The following is a 21,049-nucleotide window of genomic DNA, read 5'->3' on the forward strand; positions in this document are numbered from 1 at the left end:
TTCAGAAATCAGAGGTGCAAAGGGACTTGACAGCCCTCGTACAGGATTCACTAAATGTTCCCTAAATGGTTGAGTTAATGGTGAGGAAGGCAAGTGTTTTATTAGCATTCACTTTGAGAGAACTAGAATATAAAAGCAAAGACATAATGCTAAGGCTTTATAAGGCACTGGTCAGACTACATTTGGAGTATTGGGAGCAGTTTTGGGTCCTGTATCTAAGAAATGATGTGCTGGCATTGGAGAGGTGTTCAGATGAGGTTCACAAGAATGATCCTGGGAATGGAGGTGTTAACATGTGAGGAGTGTTTGATGGTTCTGGGCCTGAACTCACTGGATTTTTAGAAGAATGGGGGGAATCTTATTGAAACCTATTGAATATTGAAAAGCCGAGACAGAGTGAATGTGGAGAGGATGTTTCCAGTAGGGGGATAGTCTAGGACCAGAGGGCAGGACATCCCTTTAGAACAGAGATGAGTAGCAATTTCTTTAGCCAGAGGATGATGAATCTGTGGAATGCACTGCCACATATAGGCGCTTAAGTGCAACATTGGGTGCACTTAAAGTGGAGGTTGATAGATTCTTCATTAGTAAGGGCATCAAAGGACATGGGGAAAAGGCAGGAAACTGGGATTGATAGGGAAAATCTATCAGCTGTGATCAAATGGTGGAGTAGTTGGGCCAAAGGGTCTTCTTCCATGCTTTAAAACACTACAGCTCAAATGCTTTTAGTTCACAATTGGCTCACCATGGTCACACTTCCTAGAAATTCACCAAGCCCCTATTCCCAAAATCCCTGTAAACAGAGCAGAATTCTGTTTCCATACTTCTTGAAATCACAGCTTAACACAGGAAGCCTATTCACACACTTCCTGTAAATACATAAACCCCATTCCCATACTCCCAGTAAACACTGGGACCCCATTGCTGCACTCAGCATAAATGCAACTGTTCTCACATTAACTGGAAACTCTAAGTCACAGTAAGCACTGAGAGTCCACTCCAATGCTCTCTGGAAACTCACCAGGACCTCATTCCCACACTCCCTGTAAATTCCAGGGATCGTAACCTGAGACTCCTTGTGAATACACTGGGAACCCTCCTTCCCCTCAGTTCCTCTAAACACACTGGGGTCTTGAATCCTTTGATGTCTCTAAGTTCACATGTTTCACCAGAAAAAATATACTAACTGTAATATGTACAAAAAAAGGAATTAAAAGTGTGTTTGGAAATTAATTCCAACAAGCTGAAAAATATGCTAGTCTGGTAGTCTGACACCACACTGGCAAGGGTATCAGATGATTGGAGTTTTACTGTACCAAAGGGAATAAAACAGTGATGGTAATACAAGGGGAAACAGCAGCTAGTATCCGTAGGAACTGACCTTGACACTGAAGGTGAACACAGTTCCATTTGCTAGCCCAATGTATAAGATTCTCCATCGACTGTGCAGACTCAACACCCGGTCTGTCAATGTGAACTGGTCCAGACGAACTTTGGTCTGTTCAAATTGAAAGGAGAGTTGAAAATGGGATCTGATCATAGCAAAACCAATAGTAACAACAGCACAAGTTGTCCATGAAAGGTAAGGTAATAGACTCCCCCTCATTCTCCAGAATACAAAATGCAACTTGGATTGTGCCCCATTACAACTGGAAATGACACCGAATCTGCACCAGGAGCTGATCAATTCCTCAAGGCACTCTTTGCCACACACTGCCACTGGGCAGTGTTGGTGCTAGTGTTAACTACCAGCTGGACAGAACAGGATCAGCAAGTGTCCAAAAGCCTCCAGACAGCAGGATTTGCCAGTCTAGCAATGGCTGAGAGTTGTCTTGACACAGCATCCTGGATAACATGACTCACAGACCAACAGCTGCTGCTGCTGTTCTGACACAGTGACTGGAAAAGAGTACAATCAATGCTTCGGGCCAAGAACCTTCATCAGGATTCTGATGATGCAGTCCTGACGAAGGTTCTCGGCCCGAAACGCCGACAGCGCTTCTCCCTATAGAAGCTGCCTGGCCTGCTGTGTTCCACCAGCATTTTGTGTGTGTTGTTTGAATTTCCAGCATCTGCAGATTTCCTCGTGTAATCCCTGAGACTGCTGGTATTAATGAGATAGCTAATAAATCCACTAACACCTTAACAACTCACCTTTACATCATAACATCGGACGGTATGGTCACTGGATCCAGTGTACAGGCACGCTGTCTTTCCTTGCAATTGTATAATCAGTAAGCAGTTCACCTTGGTACTGTGTGGCTCAAACGTACCCACACACTGACGACTCTAAAAAAAGTGCAAACAAATCCCCAGGTCAAAGCTGCATCTAATAAAATGTTTATTCAGAAAAACAACTAAGTTTGATTTTCATAACAGTGCAAAATCCTTAGCAACTCAAAGTTACCACTGGTCCAAGGCTCTTATACATCTCTTTAGCGGATGTTTTCAAATTTTTATACATCCACGCCATATCCATTGCCTGACGACCGAATTCAAGGAATCTAGAGGAAATGGGAACTGAAATGGTAGGTGAGGGGGTCACGTGGGGTCTTGGTATGGAGTAGACGTGTGTCCTGGGAGCTGTGCCTACCTTCACCTTTTACCTCACCTAAATAGCAGTTAATTCTACTTTTTAAGTGCCTGAAGTGAGCTGTAACGGGCTGAATGAAATGACAAATCCAGGTAAAGGGGAGAAACAAGAAAAAGGTGCAGGAGAAGATGATTCTGGCGAGAGCTCCATGAAGCTAGCGGGCCCAGGAGAAGCTAAAGCCAAAGGTGCTAGGGCCCCGGTCCCAGCTACCATCGAAGAAGTCCTTGAGGCGGTAAACAAACTACAGTTTGGTAGACGGGAGACATGCAGAGCACAATAAGTCAATCATGAACTTAACAGCGGCTCTAACCGAGGTCAGTAAGCGTGTTTCTTTTATGGAGGATGCCACCGAATCGTATGACAGATGAATTGAAGAGTTGGAGAGGCGGCTTGGAAGTTTAATATCCCAAAATACGCAGCTACAGTCTAAGGTGGATGACCTAGAAGCTCAATCTCGCCGTCAAAACATTTGCATTATCGGGATCCAGGAGAAAGCCGAAAACAATAAGCCGACTGATTTTGTAGCCACGTTGCTTCTGAAGTCGCTGGGGAAGAACATTTCCCACAGAGCCTAGCACCTGCTAAAAATGGTAGGCCAAGAGCTATTATTGCGAGGCTACACCATTACCAGGTTAAAGAGCTGGTGCTCCGCTTTGATGATACAATTTTTTTTCAGAACCACTTTAAGGCCATGCCTAATCTGTCTGACTCTAACATAATCATAGGTGGAGACTTTAATTGCACCTTAAACTCCCTCCTGGATAGACAACTTCCCCAAGTTTGTTCATTTAAAAATAGTGTAGCACTTAATAATCTCATGCAATCGTATAACATAGTGGATATTTGGAGGCTTCTTAATCCCATGAAGAAGGATTTTTCATATTTCTCCACAGTACATAAATCCTACTCTAGGACTGATTATTTTCTGTTAGATTCGAAATTGGTCTTGTCAGTAGTCGGTTGGTTGCACATACCCTAATATACTTATATTGGATCATACTCCTGTCTCCCTTATACTCAAACTGAACCACAAAAGAGGTGAACATAGTTGGCATTTAAATAATGCTTTGCTAAAGGACAAGGATTTTTGCTCTTATCTTTCAGATAAGATAGGTCTATCTGACCAATGATGTGGGCGATGTTGATGATTCCACTCTTTGGGAGGCCATGAAGGTGGTTATTAGAGGTTGCATAATAGCAAATGAGACAGCAGAAAAAAGATTCAAGACAAGGTTAACTGAAATAGCTCATCAGTTGGCAAATCTGGAAGCCTCTTATAAAATAAACCAGGAAGCAGAATTACTTATTAAGATTACTGCCTTACGGTATGAGTATAATTCTATAATGTCCAAGTGTTGCAAAACTACTGACGCAAGTCAGATAGAGGTATTTTGAGCCTGGTGAAAAGCCCCATAAGTTATTAGCCTGTCAGTTAAGACAGATTCAGGCCTCCAGGGCCATACATCGTATAAAGGCGAAAGATGGCTTTTTATTGACAGACCCGGAAAAAATTAATGTGTTTTGCGGAGTTCTATGCTAATATTTACCAATCACAAGGAGGTCCGACCGTTGAAGCTATGGAAGCATTTTTTGATAATCTGAACCTGCCCACACTGTCAACAGATTCAGAAAATATACTTGATGCTGATATAAGCCTAGATGAGATCAAGAAGGTCATCCCTTCCCTCCCCAATAATAAGGCAGCGGGTCCGGATGGTTTTAGCATGGAATTCTTCAAAATATTTGGTCCAAATTTGTCACCCCTGCTCTTACAAATGTTGAATCACTCCAGGACAGCTTCCAGATTGCCACCTACTTTATGTAAAGTTAATGTTTCTCTGATTCCAAAACTAGGCTGTGATCCCGAGGAGGTTTCATCATATCACCCCATTTCACTGCTGCCCATTGAAACCAAAATTCTCGGAAAAGTCCTGACCAATAGGTTAAAAGAATGCATTCATTCTATTATTCATCCAGATCAAACTGGCTTTATGCCAGGTAGACATATGCATTTTAATTTGCATCGTCTTTTCAATATTTTATATACAAAACATGCAGAAGAGACTGTAGTCATTTCATTAGATGCGCAACATGTGTTTGACCAAGTGGAATGGCCATATATGATAAAAACACAAAATGCTGGCAAAACTCAGCAGGCCAGACAGCATCTATGGGAGGAGGTAGTGACGATGTTTTGGGCTGAAACCCTTCATCAGGAGCCCGAAACATTATCACTACCTCCTCCCATAGATGCTGTCTGGCCTGCTGAGGTCTGGCAGCATTTTGTGTTTTTATTTATTTCCAGCATCTGCAGATTCACTCGTGGCCATATATGATGTTTGCACTTAAGAAATTTGGATTTGGACCGTCTTTCATTAAATGGATTAAGGTAATTTATTCACATCCATCTGCTTCTGTTATCACTAATCAGAATATTTCCACCCCTTTTGCAATTCATCATGGGACTCGTCAAGGCTGCCCCCTTTCTCCGTTTTTGTTAGCAGTTATCATTGAGCCACTGGCTGTTAACATCAGACAGGACCCTTTGATATCTCCCATTGATATGCATGGACATAAACATCAGCTTTCGTTATACGCTGACGATGTCCTTTTATATATCTCCAGCCCACGAACATCAATACCCACCCTTCTGACTCTAATTAATAGTTTTGGTAGTTTCTCAAGTTTCTCGATTAATTGGGATAAGAGTGAACTAATGCCAGTCACTGCAGTGGTTAATACAGAGTATTTACAGTCTATTCCCTTTAAAGTAACTTATAATTTTTCCTGTCTTGGTGTGTCTATTACAAAAAACCCAGATGACCTTTTGCAAGTGAATTGGCGAAACAAAGTTGAACAGGTTAAACACAATATTGACTTTTGGAAAACCCTTCCAATTTCTTTGGTGGGGAGGGTTAACACAATCAAGATGATTGTACTGCCACGATTTCTTCATCTTTTCCAGTCAATTCCATGTTTTATTTCTCTGTCATATTTTAAGCAATTGGATTAAATTATTATACCCTTCATTTGGAACTAAAAAACACTTGTCAAAGCCCAAGGAAGCAGGTGGTTTTGCCCTACCAGACGTTAAAATGTATTACTGGGCTGCCCACCTATCCATTCTTGCATGGTGGAAAAAAGGCCCACCCTCTACCTCAGACACGTGCATACCTCAGCATGGTGACTCATAGAGCGAGTGCTTTGTAAGAAGACTTCCTTGCCAGCTCTCTTTAATAGCCCCACTGCAGTTAATAAGTTACATTTTAGTAACAGCTTTGTGGTTGGCAGCACTGTAAGAATTTGGAAGCAGATTCAACTACACATTAAGGCCCCAAAAACTCATATTGACACTCCAATTTGTGACAATCATTCCTTTTTGTCCGGTCTGAATGATACTGTTCTTTCTTTCTGGAAACAGAGTGGCATCTGTAGTGTAGGTGACCTATATATTAATGGAAACTTTGCCTCATTTGCACAGTTACAAGCAGTTTACAATATCCCTGCATCTAGTTCTTTTAGATATTTACAAATTCGAGATTATGTTAGGAAATATACACCTAATTTCTAAGTTTTAGACAAACATGAGTCCCTGGAGGCGATAAATAAATTTGATTCGGTTACTCGTAGTGCCGTATCCTATTTTTTTTTTATCAGATCCTACATAATGGAGGTCGGGTGGATACTGCAGGTCTTAAACAGGCATGGGTGGATGAATTGGGTATAGAACTGACAGAGGTGGTCTGGGGTGAGAGTATACATGATTGTTCAGTTAATGTCAGACATAGACTTATACAGTTTAAAACATTACATAGACTCAATTATTCCAAAGAAAAGTTGCACAGCTTCTACCCTGATGTTTCACCAGTTTGTAATAGATGTAAATCTGAGAACAGTAACTTGTCACATTCATTCTGGTCATGTTGTAAGCTTTATGAATAGTGGAAAAGTATTTTTCACTGTTTCTCTGAGGCTTATGGGAAGCGGTGGGAACCGGACCTGCTCATAGCCATCCTTGGAGCAACAAGCTCCCTATCTTCAGCCAATAAGTATGAAAAAATGGCTGTATTGTTTGGAATGGTGATCGCTAAGAAGTTAATCCTGCAAATGTGGAAAATGGACTCTGTGCCTACGTACAATCTGTGGCTGAGGGAACTGGCAAATACTTTACCGAGAGATTGAGACTATGTAATGAGGACAGAGGGGACATCTTTGAAAGGATATAGGCTCCTGTATTGGACTTTCTTACAGGGTGAGGACTGAGGTTTTTTGGTGCGGTGCACCTCTGCTGTGTATGTTTACTTTTGCCTTTATATTATTATCCTTTTTGCTGTTCATATTTAATTTGATTTTGTTAAAGGTCGTGGTTTTTGTGGATGTGCTGTAATTTTTCTAGAAAAAAAGAATAAAAAATATTTTAAAAAATTGAAATGGTGGGCATGAATTTTCTTGAAGATTTTTAAAGAGAAAAAATATATTGGAGAGGACTCTGAGGAGATTGAACAGGATGGTGCCTGGGATGCAACATTTCAGTCAAGAATAGAGAATGGATAGGCTGGGTTTTGCTTTTTATTTTATTCATCTAAAGATACAGCACAGAACAGGCCCTTCCAGCCCAATGAGCTGGACTGCTTGTTGAACCATGAAATCCAGAATTCGTTGGGTGACAGTCGGGGGGGAAAGTGAAGGTGAGTAGACAGGCAGTGCAGACCACCCCTGTAGCCATTCTCCTAAATAATAAGTATATCGTCCTGGATACTGTTGGCAGGGACGACCAACCTGGGGTGAGCTACGATGGCAGGGCCTCCAGCACTGAATCTGACTCTGTGGTGCAGAAGGGTGGAATGGAGAAGAGGAGAGCTGTCGTCATTGAAGACTCTATAGTCAGGGGAGCAGACAGGAGATTTTTTGGGTGCGAGAAGGACACCCACATGGTTTGTTGCCTCCTGGGTGCCAGGGTCCGGGATGTCTCTGACCGGGTGCACAACATCCTGGTACGAGAGGGAAAGTTACCAGAAATTGTGATACATGGTGGTACCAATGACATAGGCAGGAAGAAGGATGAAGACCTGAAGTGTGAGTTTCAGGAACTAGGCGGAAGGCTGAAGAACAGGACCTCAAGGGTGGCGTTCTCAGGATTGCTGCCAGTACTACGTGATAGTGATGGTAAGAATTGGAGAAGATGGCAGTTGAATGTGTGGCTGAGGAGTTGGTGCAAAGGGCAGAGTTTTAGATTTTTGGATCACTGGATCTCTTCTGGGGAAGGTGGGACCTGTACAGATTGGATGGGTGGCACCTGAACTCGAGGGGCAGCAATATCCTTGCAGGTAGGCTTGCTAGCATGGTTCAGGAGGACTTAAACTAATCTGCAAGGGGGATGGGATCTGGAGCGATAGAGCAGCGAAAGAAGTGCATGGAGTAAGGCCAGATCTTTGAGGGAAGAGAAGCAGAATAAGATGTGTAAAGGTAGTAAGGTAGGAGGGCTAAAATGTGCGTACTTCAATGCAAGAAGCATCAGGAACAAAGGTGATGAACTGAGTGCTTGGATATACACATGGGATGATGATGTAGTGGCCATTACAGAGACTTGGCTGGCACCAGGGCAGGCATGGATTCTCAATATTCCTGGATTTCAGTGCTTTAAAAGTCAAGTCAAGTCAACTTTTACTGTCATTTTGACCATAACTGCTGGTACAGAGCATAGTAAAAATGAGACAACGTTTTTCAGGACCATGGTGTTACAGGACACAGTACAAAAAACTAGATTGAACTACATAATAAAAAAAAACAGAGAAAGCTACACTGGACTACAGACCTACACTGGACTGCATAAAATGGCACAAAAACAGTGCAGGCATTACAATAATAAAACAGGACAATAGGGCAAGGTGTCAGTCCAGGCTTCGGATATTGAGGAGTCTGAAGCTTGGGGGAAGAAACTGTTACATAGTCTGGTCGTGAGAGCCCGAGTGCTTCAGAGCCTTTTCCCAGACGGCAGGAGGGAGAAGAGATTGTATGAAGAGTGCATGGGGCCCTTCATAATGCTGTTTCCTTTGCAGATGCAGCGTGTAGTGTAAATGTCCGTGATGGCAGGAAGAAGATGATCTTCTCAGCTGACCTCACTATCCACTGCAGGGTTTTGCGATCTGAGATGGTGCAATTTCCGAACCAGGCAGTGATGCACCTGCTCAGGATGCTCTCAATACAACCCTTGTAGAATGTGATGAGGATGGGGTGGTGGGAGATGGACTTTCCTCAGCCTTCGCAAAAAGTAGAGAAGCAAAACGGGATAGAGAGGGGTGAAAGGGGAGGAGGGATGGCATTACTGGTCAGGGATACTATTACAGCTACAGAAAGGGTGGGTAATATAGCAGGATCCTCTTTTGAGTCAGTATGGGTGGAAGTCAGGATCAGGAAGGGAGCAGTTACTCTAATGAGAGCATTCTTTAGGCCCCCTGGTAGCAGCAGAGATACTGAGGAGCAGATTGGGAGGCAGATTTTGGAAAGGTGCAAAAATAACAGGGTTCTTTTCATGGGTGATTTTAACTTCCCTAATATTGATTGGCAGCTGATTAGATCCAATGGTTTAGACAGGGCAGAGTTTGTTAAGTGTGTCCAGGAGATTCCTATCACAGTATGTGGACAGGCCGACTATGGGGAATGCCAAACTAGATCTAATATTAGGTAACGAACCGGGTCAGGTCACAGATCTCTCAGTGGGTGAGCAGCTGCGAGTCAGTGACCACCACTCCCCGGCCTTTAGCATCACCATGGAAAAGGATAGAATCAGAGAGGACAGGAAAATTTATAATTGGGGAAGGGCAAATTATGAGGCTATAAGGCTAGAGCTTGCAGGTTGCAGGTGTGAACTGAAATGATGTTTTTGCAGGGAAACGTACTATGGACATGTGGTCAATGTTTAGGGATCTCTTGCAGGATGTTAGGGATAAATTTGTCCCGGTGAGGAAGATAGAAAACAGTAGGATGAAGGAACCATGGGTGACAAGTGAGGTGGAAAATCTAGTCAGGTGGAAGAAGGCAGCATACATGAGGTTTAGGAAACAAGGATCAGATGGATCTATTGAGCAATATAGGGTAACAAGAGCTTAAGAAGGGGCTAAGGAGAGCAAGAAGGGGGCATGAGAAGGCCTTGGCGAGTAGGGTAAAGGAAAACCCCAAGGCATTCTTCAATTATGTGAAGAACAAAAGCGACAAGAGCGAAGGTAGGACTGATTAGAGATAAACTGAGTTACAGAGAAAGGTTGAATAGATTAGGACTTTATTCCCTGGAGCATAGAAGAATGAGGGGAGATTTGATGGAGGCATATAAAATTATGATTGGTATAGATAGAGTGAACGCAAGTACGCTTTTTCCACTGAGGTTAGGGGAGAGAAAAAACCAGAGGACATAGGTTAAGGGTGAAGGGGGAAAGTTTAAAGGGAACATGGGGGGGGGGGCTCCTTCACACAGAGAGTGGTGGGAGTGTGGAATGAGCTGCCAGGTGAAGTTGTAAATGCGGGCTTACTTTTAACATTTAAGAAAAACTTGGACAAGTACATGGATGAGAGGGGTTCGGAGGGATATGAGCCAGGTGCGGGTCTGTGGGACTAGGCCGAAAAATGGTTCTGCACAGCCAAGAAAGGCTGTTTTTGTGCTGTAATGTTCTATGGTTGTATAAAGGTGGGAAGATGTGCCTGGAGTGAGGTCCTCAATGAATACTTCTCTTTGGTATTCACCAATGAGAGGGAACTTGATGACAGTGAAGACAATATGAGTGAGGTTGATGTTCTGGAGCATGTTAATATTAAGGGAAAGGAGGTGTTGGAGTTGTTAAAATACATTAGGACGGATAAGTCCCTGTGGCCTGACGGAATATTCCCCAGGCTGCTCTACGAAGCAAGGGAAGAGATTGCTGAGCCTCTGGCTAGGATCTTTATGTCCTCTTTGTCCATGGAAATGGTACTGGATGATTGGAGGGAGGTGAATGTTGTCCCCTTGTTCAAAACAGGTAGTAGGGATAATCTGGGTAATTATAGACCAGTGAGCCTTATGTCTGTGGTGGGAAAGCTGTTGGAAAGGATTCTTAGAGATAGGATCTATGGGCATTTAGAGAATCAGGGACAGTCAGCATGGCTTTGTGAATGGCAGATCGTGTCTAACAAGCCTGTAGAGTTCTTTGAGGAGGTGACCAGGCATATAGATGAGGGTAGTGCTGCGGATATGACCTACATGGATTTTAGTAAGGCTTTTCACTTTTCATTTTTCATTCTTAGGATCTTTTTATTAATACACAATCTTCTACAACTACAGAATAATACAAAACTTCAACAAATTAATATGTATACAATTAATAGAGCTGAAGAAAAAAAACTAATTGTAATATATAAAAATGAAAAAAAAAATTATATATAGAAAAAAGGAGGGGAAAAAAAGAAGGCATTTCACAAGGTTCCCCACAGTAGGCTTATTCAGAAAATTAGAAGGCATGGGATCCAGAGAAGTTTGGCCAGGTGGATTCAGAATTGGCTTGCCTGCAGAAAGCAGAGGGTCGTGGTGAAGGGAGTACATTCGGATCGGAGGGTTGTGATTAGTGGTGTCCCACAAGGATCGGTTCTGGATTTCCTACTTTTCATGATTTTTATTAACGACCTGGATGTGGGGGTAGAAGGGTGGGTTGGCAAGTTTGCAGACGACACAAAGGTTGGTGGTGTTGTGGATAGTGTTGAGGATTGTCAAAGTTTGCAGAGAGATATTGATAGGATGCAGAAGTGGGCTGAGAAGTGGCAGATGGAGTTCAACCCAGAGAAGTGTGAGGTGGTACACTTTGGAGGGACAAACTCCAAGGCAGAATACAAAGTAAATGGCAGGATACTTGATAGTGTGGAGGAGCAGAGGGATCTGGGGGTACATGTACACAGATCCCTGAAAGTTGCCTCACAGGTAGATAGGGTAGTTAAGAAAGCTTATGGGGTGTTAGCTTTCATAAGTCAAGGGATAGAGTTTAAGAGTCATGAAGTAATGATGCAGCTCTATAAAACTCTGGTTTGGAGTACTGTGTCCAGTTCTGGTCGCCTCGCTATAGGAAGGATATAGAAGCATTGGAAAGGGTACAGGGGAGACTTACCAGGATGCTGCCTGGTTTACAGAGTATGGATTATGATCAGAGATTAAGGGAGCTAGGGCTTTACTCTTTGGAGAGGAGGAGGAAGAGAGGAGAAATGATAGAGGTATACGATATTAAGAGGAACAGATAGAGTGGACAGCCAGTGCCTCTTCCCCAGGGCACCACTGCTCAATACAAGAGGACATGGCTTTAAGGTAAGGGGTGGGAACAGGGGATTTTAGAGGAAGAGTTTTTACTCAGAGAGTGGTTGGTGTGTGGAAAGCAGATACACTAGTGAAATTTAAGAGACTACTAGACAGGTATATGGAGGAATTTAAGGTGGGAGGCAGGGCTTAAGGATCAGCACAACATTGTGGGCTGAAGGGCCTGTACTGTGCTGTACTATTCTATGTTACCACCTGCTTAAAGCAAGCTTCAATCAAACCAGTGCCCAAGAAGAACATGGTAACCTACCTTTATGATTGTCACCAAGTGGCACTTACAACCACAGTGATGAAGCGTTTTGAGAGACTGGTGTTGAAACATAACAGCTCCTGAGTGGTGACTTGGATCTGCTCCAATTCACCCACCGGAGCAACAGGTCCACAGCAGAAGCTATCTCATTGGCTCTTCACACAACTCTGGAACATCTGGACAGCAAAGATGCAGACATCAGGATGCTCCCTATGAATTACAGCTCAGCATTTAATACCATCTTCCCTCAAAATTAATCAGTAAACTCCAAGACCTGGGCCTCAATACCCCCTAGTACAATTGGGTCCTGAATTTTCTCACTTCTAGACCCCAGTCAGTTTGGACTGGCAAAATCACCTTCTCCACAATTTCCATCAGCACCGGTGCACCACAGGGATGAGTGTTTAGCCCCCTGCTCTACTCACTTTGCATCCATGACTGTGTGGCTAAGTACAGCTCCAACACCGTATAAAAGTTTGCTGATGACACCACTGTTGTGAGCTAAACACTCACAAAGTGGGTGATGAATCAGCATACAGGAGAGAGACTGAAAATTTGGCTGAGTGGTGTCATAACTAGAACCAAGGAAGACCACTCTCACTGTTACCATCAGGTAGGAGGAAATACAGAAGCCTGAAGGCACACACTCAGCAATTCAGGAACAGCTTCTTCACCTCTGCCATCCGATTCCTGAATGGACTTTGAAGCTTTGGACACTACCTCGCTTTTTTAAGTATACAGTATTTCTGTTTTTGCACACTTTATAATCTATTCAATATATGTAATTGATTTACTTGTTTATTTATTATGTTTTATTTATTTATTTTCTCTCTCTCTCTCTGCTAGATTATGTATTTCATTGAACTGCTGCTGTGGTTAACAAATTTCACGTCACATGCTGGTGATAATAAACCTGATTCTGATTCATTTTCTTGTCGGCATTTACAGTAAAAAGAAATACGTGAGACTTTATGAAAACCTGTACATAAAAAGAGACTACAAATGAAAAATAATGCTGAGAGCATGAGTTGTAAAGAGCCCTTTAAAGTGAGTGTGTAGGGCATAGAATCAGTTCAGAGTAGTGATTGTTGAATTTATCCATGCCAAGTCAAGAGCATGATGGTTATAGGATAACAAAGACGGTGTGGACCCAAGGCTTCTGTAACTCCTACCTGATGGCAGTAGGAAGAGGATATGGTCTGGATGGTGGGAGTCTTTGATGATGGATATTGCTTTTTTGTGGCAGTACACCATGTTGGAGAGGGCTTTCCTTGTAATGGACTGAGCTCTGTCCACCACTTTCTGTAGGCTTTTCCTTCCTTGCCCATGGTGTTTCGTACCAGTCATGTTACCAAATCTTTGACAAACCTCTGTAGATACAAACTTCTAAGAAAGTAGAGGTGCCATCATGCCTTTTTTGTGATGACACTTATTTGTTGGTCCCAGGGCAGATGCACTCATGTAATAATGAAAGGTATTTAAAGTTACTGACCCTCCCCATCTCCATTCCCCTGATGAGGACTGGCTCATGACCGTCTGGCTTCTTCCTCCCGTAGTTAATAATCATGTCTTTGCTGCCATTGAATGAATGGTAGTTGTGGCACCACTCAACCAGATTTTCAATCTCCCTCCTATTTGCCAATTCATCACCACCTTTGATTTGGCCAACAACCAGTGGTGTCATCAGCAAACTTAAATAAGGCAATGGGGCTGTATTTAGCAACACAATCACAAGTATACAACACGTAGAGCAGGGGCTTAGCACATAGCCTCGTGGTTAACCTGTGCTGATGGTAAGTGTGGAGGGGATGTTGTCAATCCAAACTAACTGGGAACCACCAGTGAGGAAATCAAGGATCTGGTTACGCAGGGAGGGACTGATGCCAAGATGTTGGAACTTATTGATGAGCTTTGTGGAGATAATAGTGTTGAATGTTGAGCTGTAGCCGATGAAGAGCATCCTGATTTATGCACCTTCATTGTCCAGGCATTCCGGAGCAGAGTGCAGAGCTAGTGAAATGGCACTTGTTGTGACAGTAAGCAAACAGTTATGGATCCAGGTCACTCCTCAGGCAGGAATTGATATGCCACACAACCAGCCTCCCAAAGCACTTCATCATGGTGGATGTAAGTGCAACTAGACAACAGACATTGAACCAGGCTACCATAGTTTTCCTGGGCACCAGGACAACTGATGCCTACTTCAAAGTAGTTATGTACCTCAGACGGCCAGTTGATTAGGACATGTCTTCAGTACTCGACCAGTAACACCTTCTGGGACAGAAACTTTCTGCCTTGCAGATAGAGATATAAGGTGAACAGGAAATCTGAGGAAGAATTATTTAACCCAGAGGGTGGTTGGAAGCTGGAACACAATGTTTGAGAGGGTAGTGGAGGCTGGGTCAATAACACAGAATAACTCAGCATAGGAACTATGTCTGTGCCAACCACAATGCCAAATTAAATTAATTCCATCTTACTGCAAATGGTCTATATCCTGCCTTTTCATGTGCCTGTATAAATGCTTCTTAAGTGCTACTATCAGATCTGCATCCACATTGTGTAAAAATCCTTGCCCAAATACTGTATCTCTTTTAGACTGACCTCTCCTTACCAAAAACCTATGCCTACTGATATTCCACTCAACACTTAAGTGTCTAGGCAAGCACCGAGCAGCCTGTTACTGTGCTGTTTGACTGTAATTCAAGAAACACAACATAGATGATAAATGTTGTTGAAGATGCACTGTTAGTGGAACCACGAGAAAGGTAAAGGGGTTTTCCACGGAAGAACAAGTTAAACAACAAGAGTATGAAGCCAGCAAGCCACTGTGGGAGGAAGGAATGAGCTGGTGCTTTAAAGTACTGGATGGGGCCCATTAATGGAATGGGTACAGGGTACAGCTACTTCCTCAAACTGATCAGGCACATTGTAATGGTTCCAAACTCGCTCACAAGTAAAATTAATCATCTTTGGCTCACAGGGATAACCTTCCAAACTGTTCAAATCACCCCCCACAACAAGCAGCAACAAAAACCTCTCAAGAAAACAAAGCCTCCAAATAAACCAACAAGCAAACTTAAGTCTTTTTAGAAGTGCCTCACCGTCAGACTGTAGACACGCACTGTTTTATCAGCGGAACAGGTGTAGAGTTGGCCACTGTGTATCTGCATGGCATTTACAGCTGCTTGGTGACTCTCAAATACTCCCTCGGTTGGATCCTCCTCTCCCCCGTCATCAGAGGACATTTCTAAAACAGAGGCACACACCAGCAGTAACACTCCACATTACCATGCCTCAATCTTCCCATTTCTGAGGCCATTTCAGCTGCAGCTCTGCTAGATTTGACCTGGAAATCCAAGCTCCACCTTTCTCTGGGCAGTTAGAAGTGTAGACTAACCAGATGTTGCTGCTATTCCTGGCAGGAAGTTACAGCTAAGGGTTAATTCTAAATTTTGGAACAATGCATGAGAGGTGACCAGGTTATACCAGAACATAGAATCCATTCTATGTTCCAGAGCATGGAATCCATTCACAGAATCTGCCAGGCATCAGATATTTACAGCTTATGGCAACTGCAGCAGATTTACTAAAGTAAACTGTTTATATACTGTAGATTTTTAAGTGTTGGACCAAATATACTGATTATTACTGTGTATATCCCAGCTCCCAATCTCAGGGCCAGTAGGCCAATTACTTTGGAGTGATGTGAGGAGTTGTGGGGGGTGGTGGGAGGTGGGAAGTGGGAGATAGAGTCTGAATGCCGAGTTCTGCTTTTATTTCTGTCTAAGGCCACATGAATCAGAAGTTACTTAGACAGTGAGTGCTCACATAAGGATAGGACGGACAGACATGGTGCACAGAACGAACATCGGGTTTCTAAGTTGTTGATACCTGATGTATTCCTCGATTCCTTCTGTGAAGACATAGGAGTTTGAGTTTCAGCCACGCTATTTAAAGACAAAAAATGTTTTTGCATGAAACCGATAGGTACTTAATGTCACAGCAAGTTACAGAATACTGTACCTATCCCCACTGCCTGCCCTATCTTGTTCATCCACCAATTACAGACATCAGAGAGAACACCCCTACATCTCTGCTGTAGCTCAGAGAGAACCATTTCAATCGGACGGGAAAACTGAGGGGGGGGGGGGGGGGAGTACAAAATGTGGTACATCAGAAGCACAATGCAGAGAGTGCAAAGGGTGAGACTGAGCGGAGAGGGAAGAGGAGGAGGAGCAGGGACAGTGACAGATCGGTTGAAGAAATGGAGAAGGGGGCCAAGACAACAGGGTTAAGGCAGGGAGGATGGAGGGGCATAGGGGGGAGGGGGAGGGTAAGACAGCAGGGTTAAGGCAGGGAGGATGGAGGGGCGTAGGGGGGAGGGGGAGGGTAAGACAGCAGGGTTAAGGCAGGGAGGATGGAGGGGTGTAGAGGGAACGGTGAGACAGCAGGGTTAAGGCAGGGAGGATGGAGGGGCGTAGGGGGGAGGGGGAGGGTAAGACAGCAGGGTTAAGGCAGGGAGGATGGAGGGGCGTAGGGGGGAGGGGGAGGGTAAGACAGCAGGGTTAAGGCAGGGAGGATGGAGGGGTGTAGAGGGAACGGTGAGACAGCAGGGTTAAGGCAGGGAGGATGGAGGGGCGTAGGGGGGAGGGGGAGGGTAAGACAGCAGGGTTAAGGCAGGGAGGATGGAGGGGTGTAGAGGGAACGGTGAGACAGCAGGGTTAAGGCAGGGAGGATGGAGGGGTGTAGAGGGAACGGTGAGACAGCAGGGTTAAGGCAGGGAGGATGGAGGGGTGTAGAGGGAACGGTGAGACAGCAGGGTTAAGGCAGGGAGGATGGAGGGGTGTAGAGGGAACGGTGAGACAGCAGGGTTAAGACAGGGAGGATGGAGGGGCGTAGGGGGGAGGGGGAGGGTAAGACAGCAGGGTTAAGGCAGGGAGGATGGAGGGGTGTAGAGGGAACGGTGAGACAGCAGGGTTAAGACAGGGAGGATGGAGGGGCGTAGGGGGGAGGGGGAGGGTAAGACAGCAGGGTTAAGGCAGGGAGGATGGAGGGGTGTAGGGGGGAGGGGGAGGGTAAGACAGCAGGGTTAAGGCAGGGAGGATGGAGGGGTGTAGAGGGAACGGTGAGACAGCAGGGTTAAGGCAGGGAGGATGGAGGGGCGTAGGGGGGAGGGGGAGGGTAAGACAGCAGGGTTAAGGCAGGGAGGATGGAGGGGTGTAGAGGGAACGGTGAGACAGCAGGGTTAAGACAGGGAGGATGGAGGGGCGTAGGGGGGAGGGGGAGGGTAAGACAGCAGGGTTAAGGCAGGGAGGATGGAGGGGTGTAGAGGGAACGGTGAGACAGCAGGGTTAAGGCAGGGAGGATGGAGGGGCGTAGGGGGGAGGGGGAGGGTAAGACAGCAGGGTTAAGGCAGGGAGGATGGAGGGGTGTAGAGGGAACGGTGAGACAGCAGGGTTAAGGCAGGGAGGATGGAGGGGTGTAGAGGGAACGGTGAGACAGCAGGGTTAAGGCAGGGAGGATGGAGGGGTGTAGAGGGAACGGTGAGACAGCAGGGTTAAGGCAGGGAGGATGGAGGGGTGTAGAGGGAACGGTGAGACAGCAGGGTTAAGACAGGGAGGATGGAGGGGCGTAGGGGGGAGGGGGAGGGTAAGACAGCAGGGTTAAGGCAGGGAGGATGGAGGGGAGTAGAGGGAACGGTGAGACAGCAGGGTTAAGACAGGGAGGATGGAGGGGCGTAGGGGGGAGGGGGAGGGTAAGACAGCAGGGTTAAGGCAGGGAGGATGGAGGGGTGTAGGGGGGAGGGGGAGGGTAAGACAGCAGGGTTAAGGCAGGGAGGATGGAGGGGTGTAGAGGGAACGGTGAGACAGCAGGGTTAAGGCAGGGAGGATGGAGGGGCGTAGGGGGGAGGGGGAGGGTAAGACAGCAGGGTTAAGGCAGGGAGGATGGAGGGGTGTAGAGGGAACGGTGAGACAGCAGGGTTAAGACAGGGAGGATGGAGGGGTGTAGGGGGGAGGGGGAGGGTAAGACAGCAGGGTTAAGGCAGGGAGGATGGAGGGGTGTAGAGGGAACGGTGAGACAGCAGGGTTAAGGCAGGGAGGATGGAGGGGCGTAGGGGGGAGGGGGAGGGTAAGACAGCAGGGTTAAGGCAGGGAGGATGGAGGGGTGTAGAGGGAACGGTGAGACAGCAGGGTTAAGGCAGGGAGGATGGAGGGGTGTAGATGGGAAGGTGAGACAGGGAGGGTTACGTGGAGAGTGACAGGATGGGGTTCCTACAACTCTGAGCCATAACTGCTGAAGGTGGCACCTCCAACAAAGTGTACAGCTGGAGGAAGAAGTGATGTTGGAGGGGCATGGATAACCAGTGAGCTGGAGTGAATTGGGTAGGGAGATTGAACCCATTGAGGATGGTCTTCTACTCTGGGTGTGACGGGAGTTCATTTTTTGCAGGACATCTCACCTTCTGGTGGCCACATCAGCACAACTTGTCCCTATTTCGCTGGTTGAGGTCACCTCATCATAGGCTGCCTTCAGGTGAGTAGCACTGCCTTGAGCTTTGGCCGCCCGCTCTCTCTTAGGTGGACTGTCAGGCTGCTCGTTGCCAGATTCCAAAGACTCAATAGCAACCACTTCTGAGGTGGGGTTGCTAACTTCCAGAAGCTCGACAGAGGAATCACTGTCTGTGGAAGCACTCCTCATCTTGCTCCCCTCTTTCTGACAGCCTCTGGTCCTAAACACCAGGGGTTCATCTGACTCTTTATGGGTTGAGGTTGTGACCTTTGCCTTGGTGACCTTCTTGTTCTTCAGTTTACGTTGAGGTCGGATGAGCTCTGCATCCTGCTCTGTGTCACTATTCTCTCCTGCTTGGGCCACTCGAGACTTTTTCTTCCTGAATTTCTTTTTCTTCTTGGAGCTTTTGCTGTCAGAGGGAATTATGGAGGACTCAACCTCCTGTTGAAGTTCACTTCCCTGACTCTTATCCTCTCTCCCCAGAAACCTTGGGCCCCTATGGTGCTTGTCCATTAGCAGGGAGCCATGGATCTCTGGCACAGCAAATAATTCTCTTTGTTCATGTGCTGCAGGCTCAGCTCCTGACCTCTGGTCAGATACAGGAGTGGTGGTGCCAGTCTTGGCACTGTGATCCCTTGTCTGGTGCGTCACAACAGCCTCCTCTCTATGGCCCAGTGGTGGGAAGCCCTCAGTCATATGTTGGAGGGATGAAGGCAGTGTGATTATGGGGAACCCAGCTGATGTAATGTCACCTGCAGAAACAGGATGGGAGATAGATGTAAGCCTCACATAGCAAAAAGGATAGAGGAGGCATTAATAGCAGTAACTTTCACCTCCTATGCTACATTACACATTGTCCCTGTAACTGGAGAATCACCATAGCATACCATGCTCTCATTTGGCCTATTACATGTTCCAGCTCTTTCAGTGCAAATTTATTGCAGGTGAAGCAGATTTTAAGGCACTCCTTCAAGAAGGAGAAGTGCACTGACTGACTCCTTGTGTGACACAACAAATGACTTTTGAAATGTTAAAGTTTCTGGATCAAATCTCAGATATACCTTTAGAGTGGGCTCCTTGGAAAGGGGCTGAATCATGGCAATCATTCAGCATCTGGCCAGCGAAGGTAAGTGTTGCAGACGTCTTCATGTTTTCCTCTATCCTCTTTGGAGAGACAGGCTCTTGTTTAATGGACACAGGCAAGGGATTCTCAGCAGCAACCTGGAAACCTGGGACAGCTTGAAACGGAGAGTGTAGGTCAGCACTGGATCCAGAGCAGGAAGGTGGGTGAAGTAAGGATGAGAAGGGCATGTGGAAGCTGAGCTCACATGTGCCTCTGTGCAGACCACCATTTTCTGTTACTGGGCTCTGCACCAATCGCTCTCCAGAAGGAATGCTGGAATCTAGAGACCAACAGGACTCGGTCAGCAAAAAAAGAGGATGCAGCTGACACAGCAATTAGCATGACTAACATTAACCATCACAGTAACACACAGAACAGTAACATTTATAAACACCATTATCCTCTGCCTTTGACAGCATAATCCAGAAGGAGTTAGTGGATACCTTTGGTTCTAAGTCTTCCAATTGAGGAATTTGGTCAGCCACACCCAAGAGGCAACTTCTGCTATCAGACCCTGCACATGCTATCTGTTCATGCGATATCCTCCCAGGTGGCGTGCACCAGCAATGTGTTTCCCTTCCAAGGAGCACTGCCTTCCAGATGACACAGCAGGCATCAGCTGCCATGCTCTAAGGGAGCTGCCTATCCTCACTAGAGGAGGCAAGTTTGACCTCTGCGGTGGCTACACAAGGGATCACCAAGGATTATGGTAAACCATGTAACAGTACCACATAGGAAGGACTGAGGAGCTCCCATGGGGTGATCACAGACAAGGAGACCCTCCCACACAACAAGCTGTCTCTTTGGAATCCCCTCATACCACACTACATCAGGCAGCAATGTTCCCCGTATGGGATACTCCTGTATACTCTCTTCATTTCCTGCCCTTTCTTACTGTCCAGACAAGCCCCTCCCCCAAAACTCCAAAATACTCTCCCAACCCCCTGCACTCATGTTTCAGAATGAAATTTGCATTCATAGTCACTCAGCTCCTTACTAAACCACAACTGAAATCACTCTTTCTCAAATGCTTAGGACCACAACAGATAGCATCAGCATAATTCTAAGAAGATTCTCTGTTTGAAATGGGGAAGGGAAACTGGGCTCAAACTCTTTGAAACAGACCTTGCAGTCCTTGAAGGATTTCTATTCTCTTGGTCCTTAGTGTATTCATTTCCAGGCTGATCTGTGTGGAAGACAAAATGGATGGCATGACTACAGCACAGCTAATGTTTGCAGAGA

At 45.6% G+C, this 21,049-nt stretch overlaps 2 protein-coding genes across 10 annotated transcripts in view; one reads left to right on the plus strand and one right to left on the minus strand.

Annotated features, from left to right (window-relative positions):
- The window catches only part of heatr4 (HEAT repeat containing 4), a 199,349-nt gene that overhangs the window by 166,965 nt on the left and 11,335 nt on the right, over positions 1–21,049 (plus strand). The gene's annotated exons all lie outside the window — the stretch shown is intronic.
- znf106a (zinc finger protein 106a) overlaps positions 1–21,049 on the minus strand; it is a 133,188-nt gene that overhangs the window by 17,643 nt on the left and 94,496 nt on the right. For all 5 annotated transcript variants that reach the window (XM_059951491.1, XM_059951501.1, XM_059951522.1 and 2 more), the window contains 7 exons: positions 20,933–20,993; positions 19,746–20,087; positions 18,635–19,436; positions 16,066–16,121; positions 15,276–15,421; positions 2,155–2,289; positions 1,382–1,498 (listed from right to left, as the gene is read on the minus strand). In XM_059951491.1, coding sequence (XP_059807474.1) covers positions 1,382–1,498; positions 2,155–2,289; positions 15,276–15,421; positions 16,066–16,121; positions 18,635–19,436; positions 19,746–20,087; positions 20,933–20,993 — 1,659 coding nt within the window. The remainder of the gene's footprint in view (positions 1–1,381; positions 1,499–2,154; positions 2,290–15,275; positions 15,422–16,065; positions 16,122–18,634; positions 19,437–19,745; positions 20,088–20,932; positions 20,994–21,049) is intronic.

The sequence above is a fragment of the Hypanus sabinus genome, chromosome 2 (genome assembly GCF_030144855.1).
Source record: "Hypanus sabinus isolate sHypSab1 chromosome 2, sHypSab1.hap1, whole genome shotgun sequence".
Lineage (NCBI taxonomy): Eukaryota > Metazoa > Chordata > Chondrichthyes > Myliobatiformes > Dasyatidae > Hypanus > Hypanus sabinus.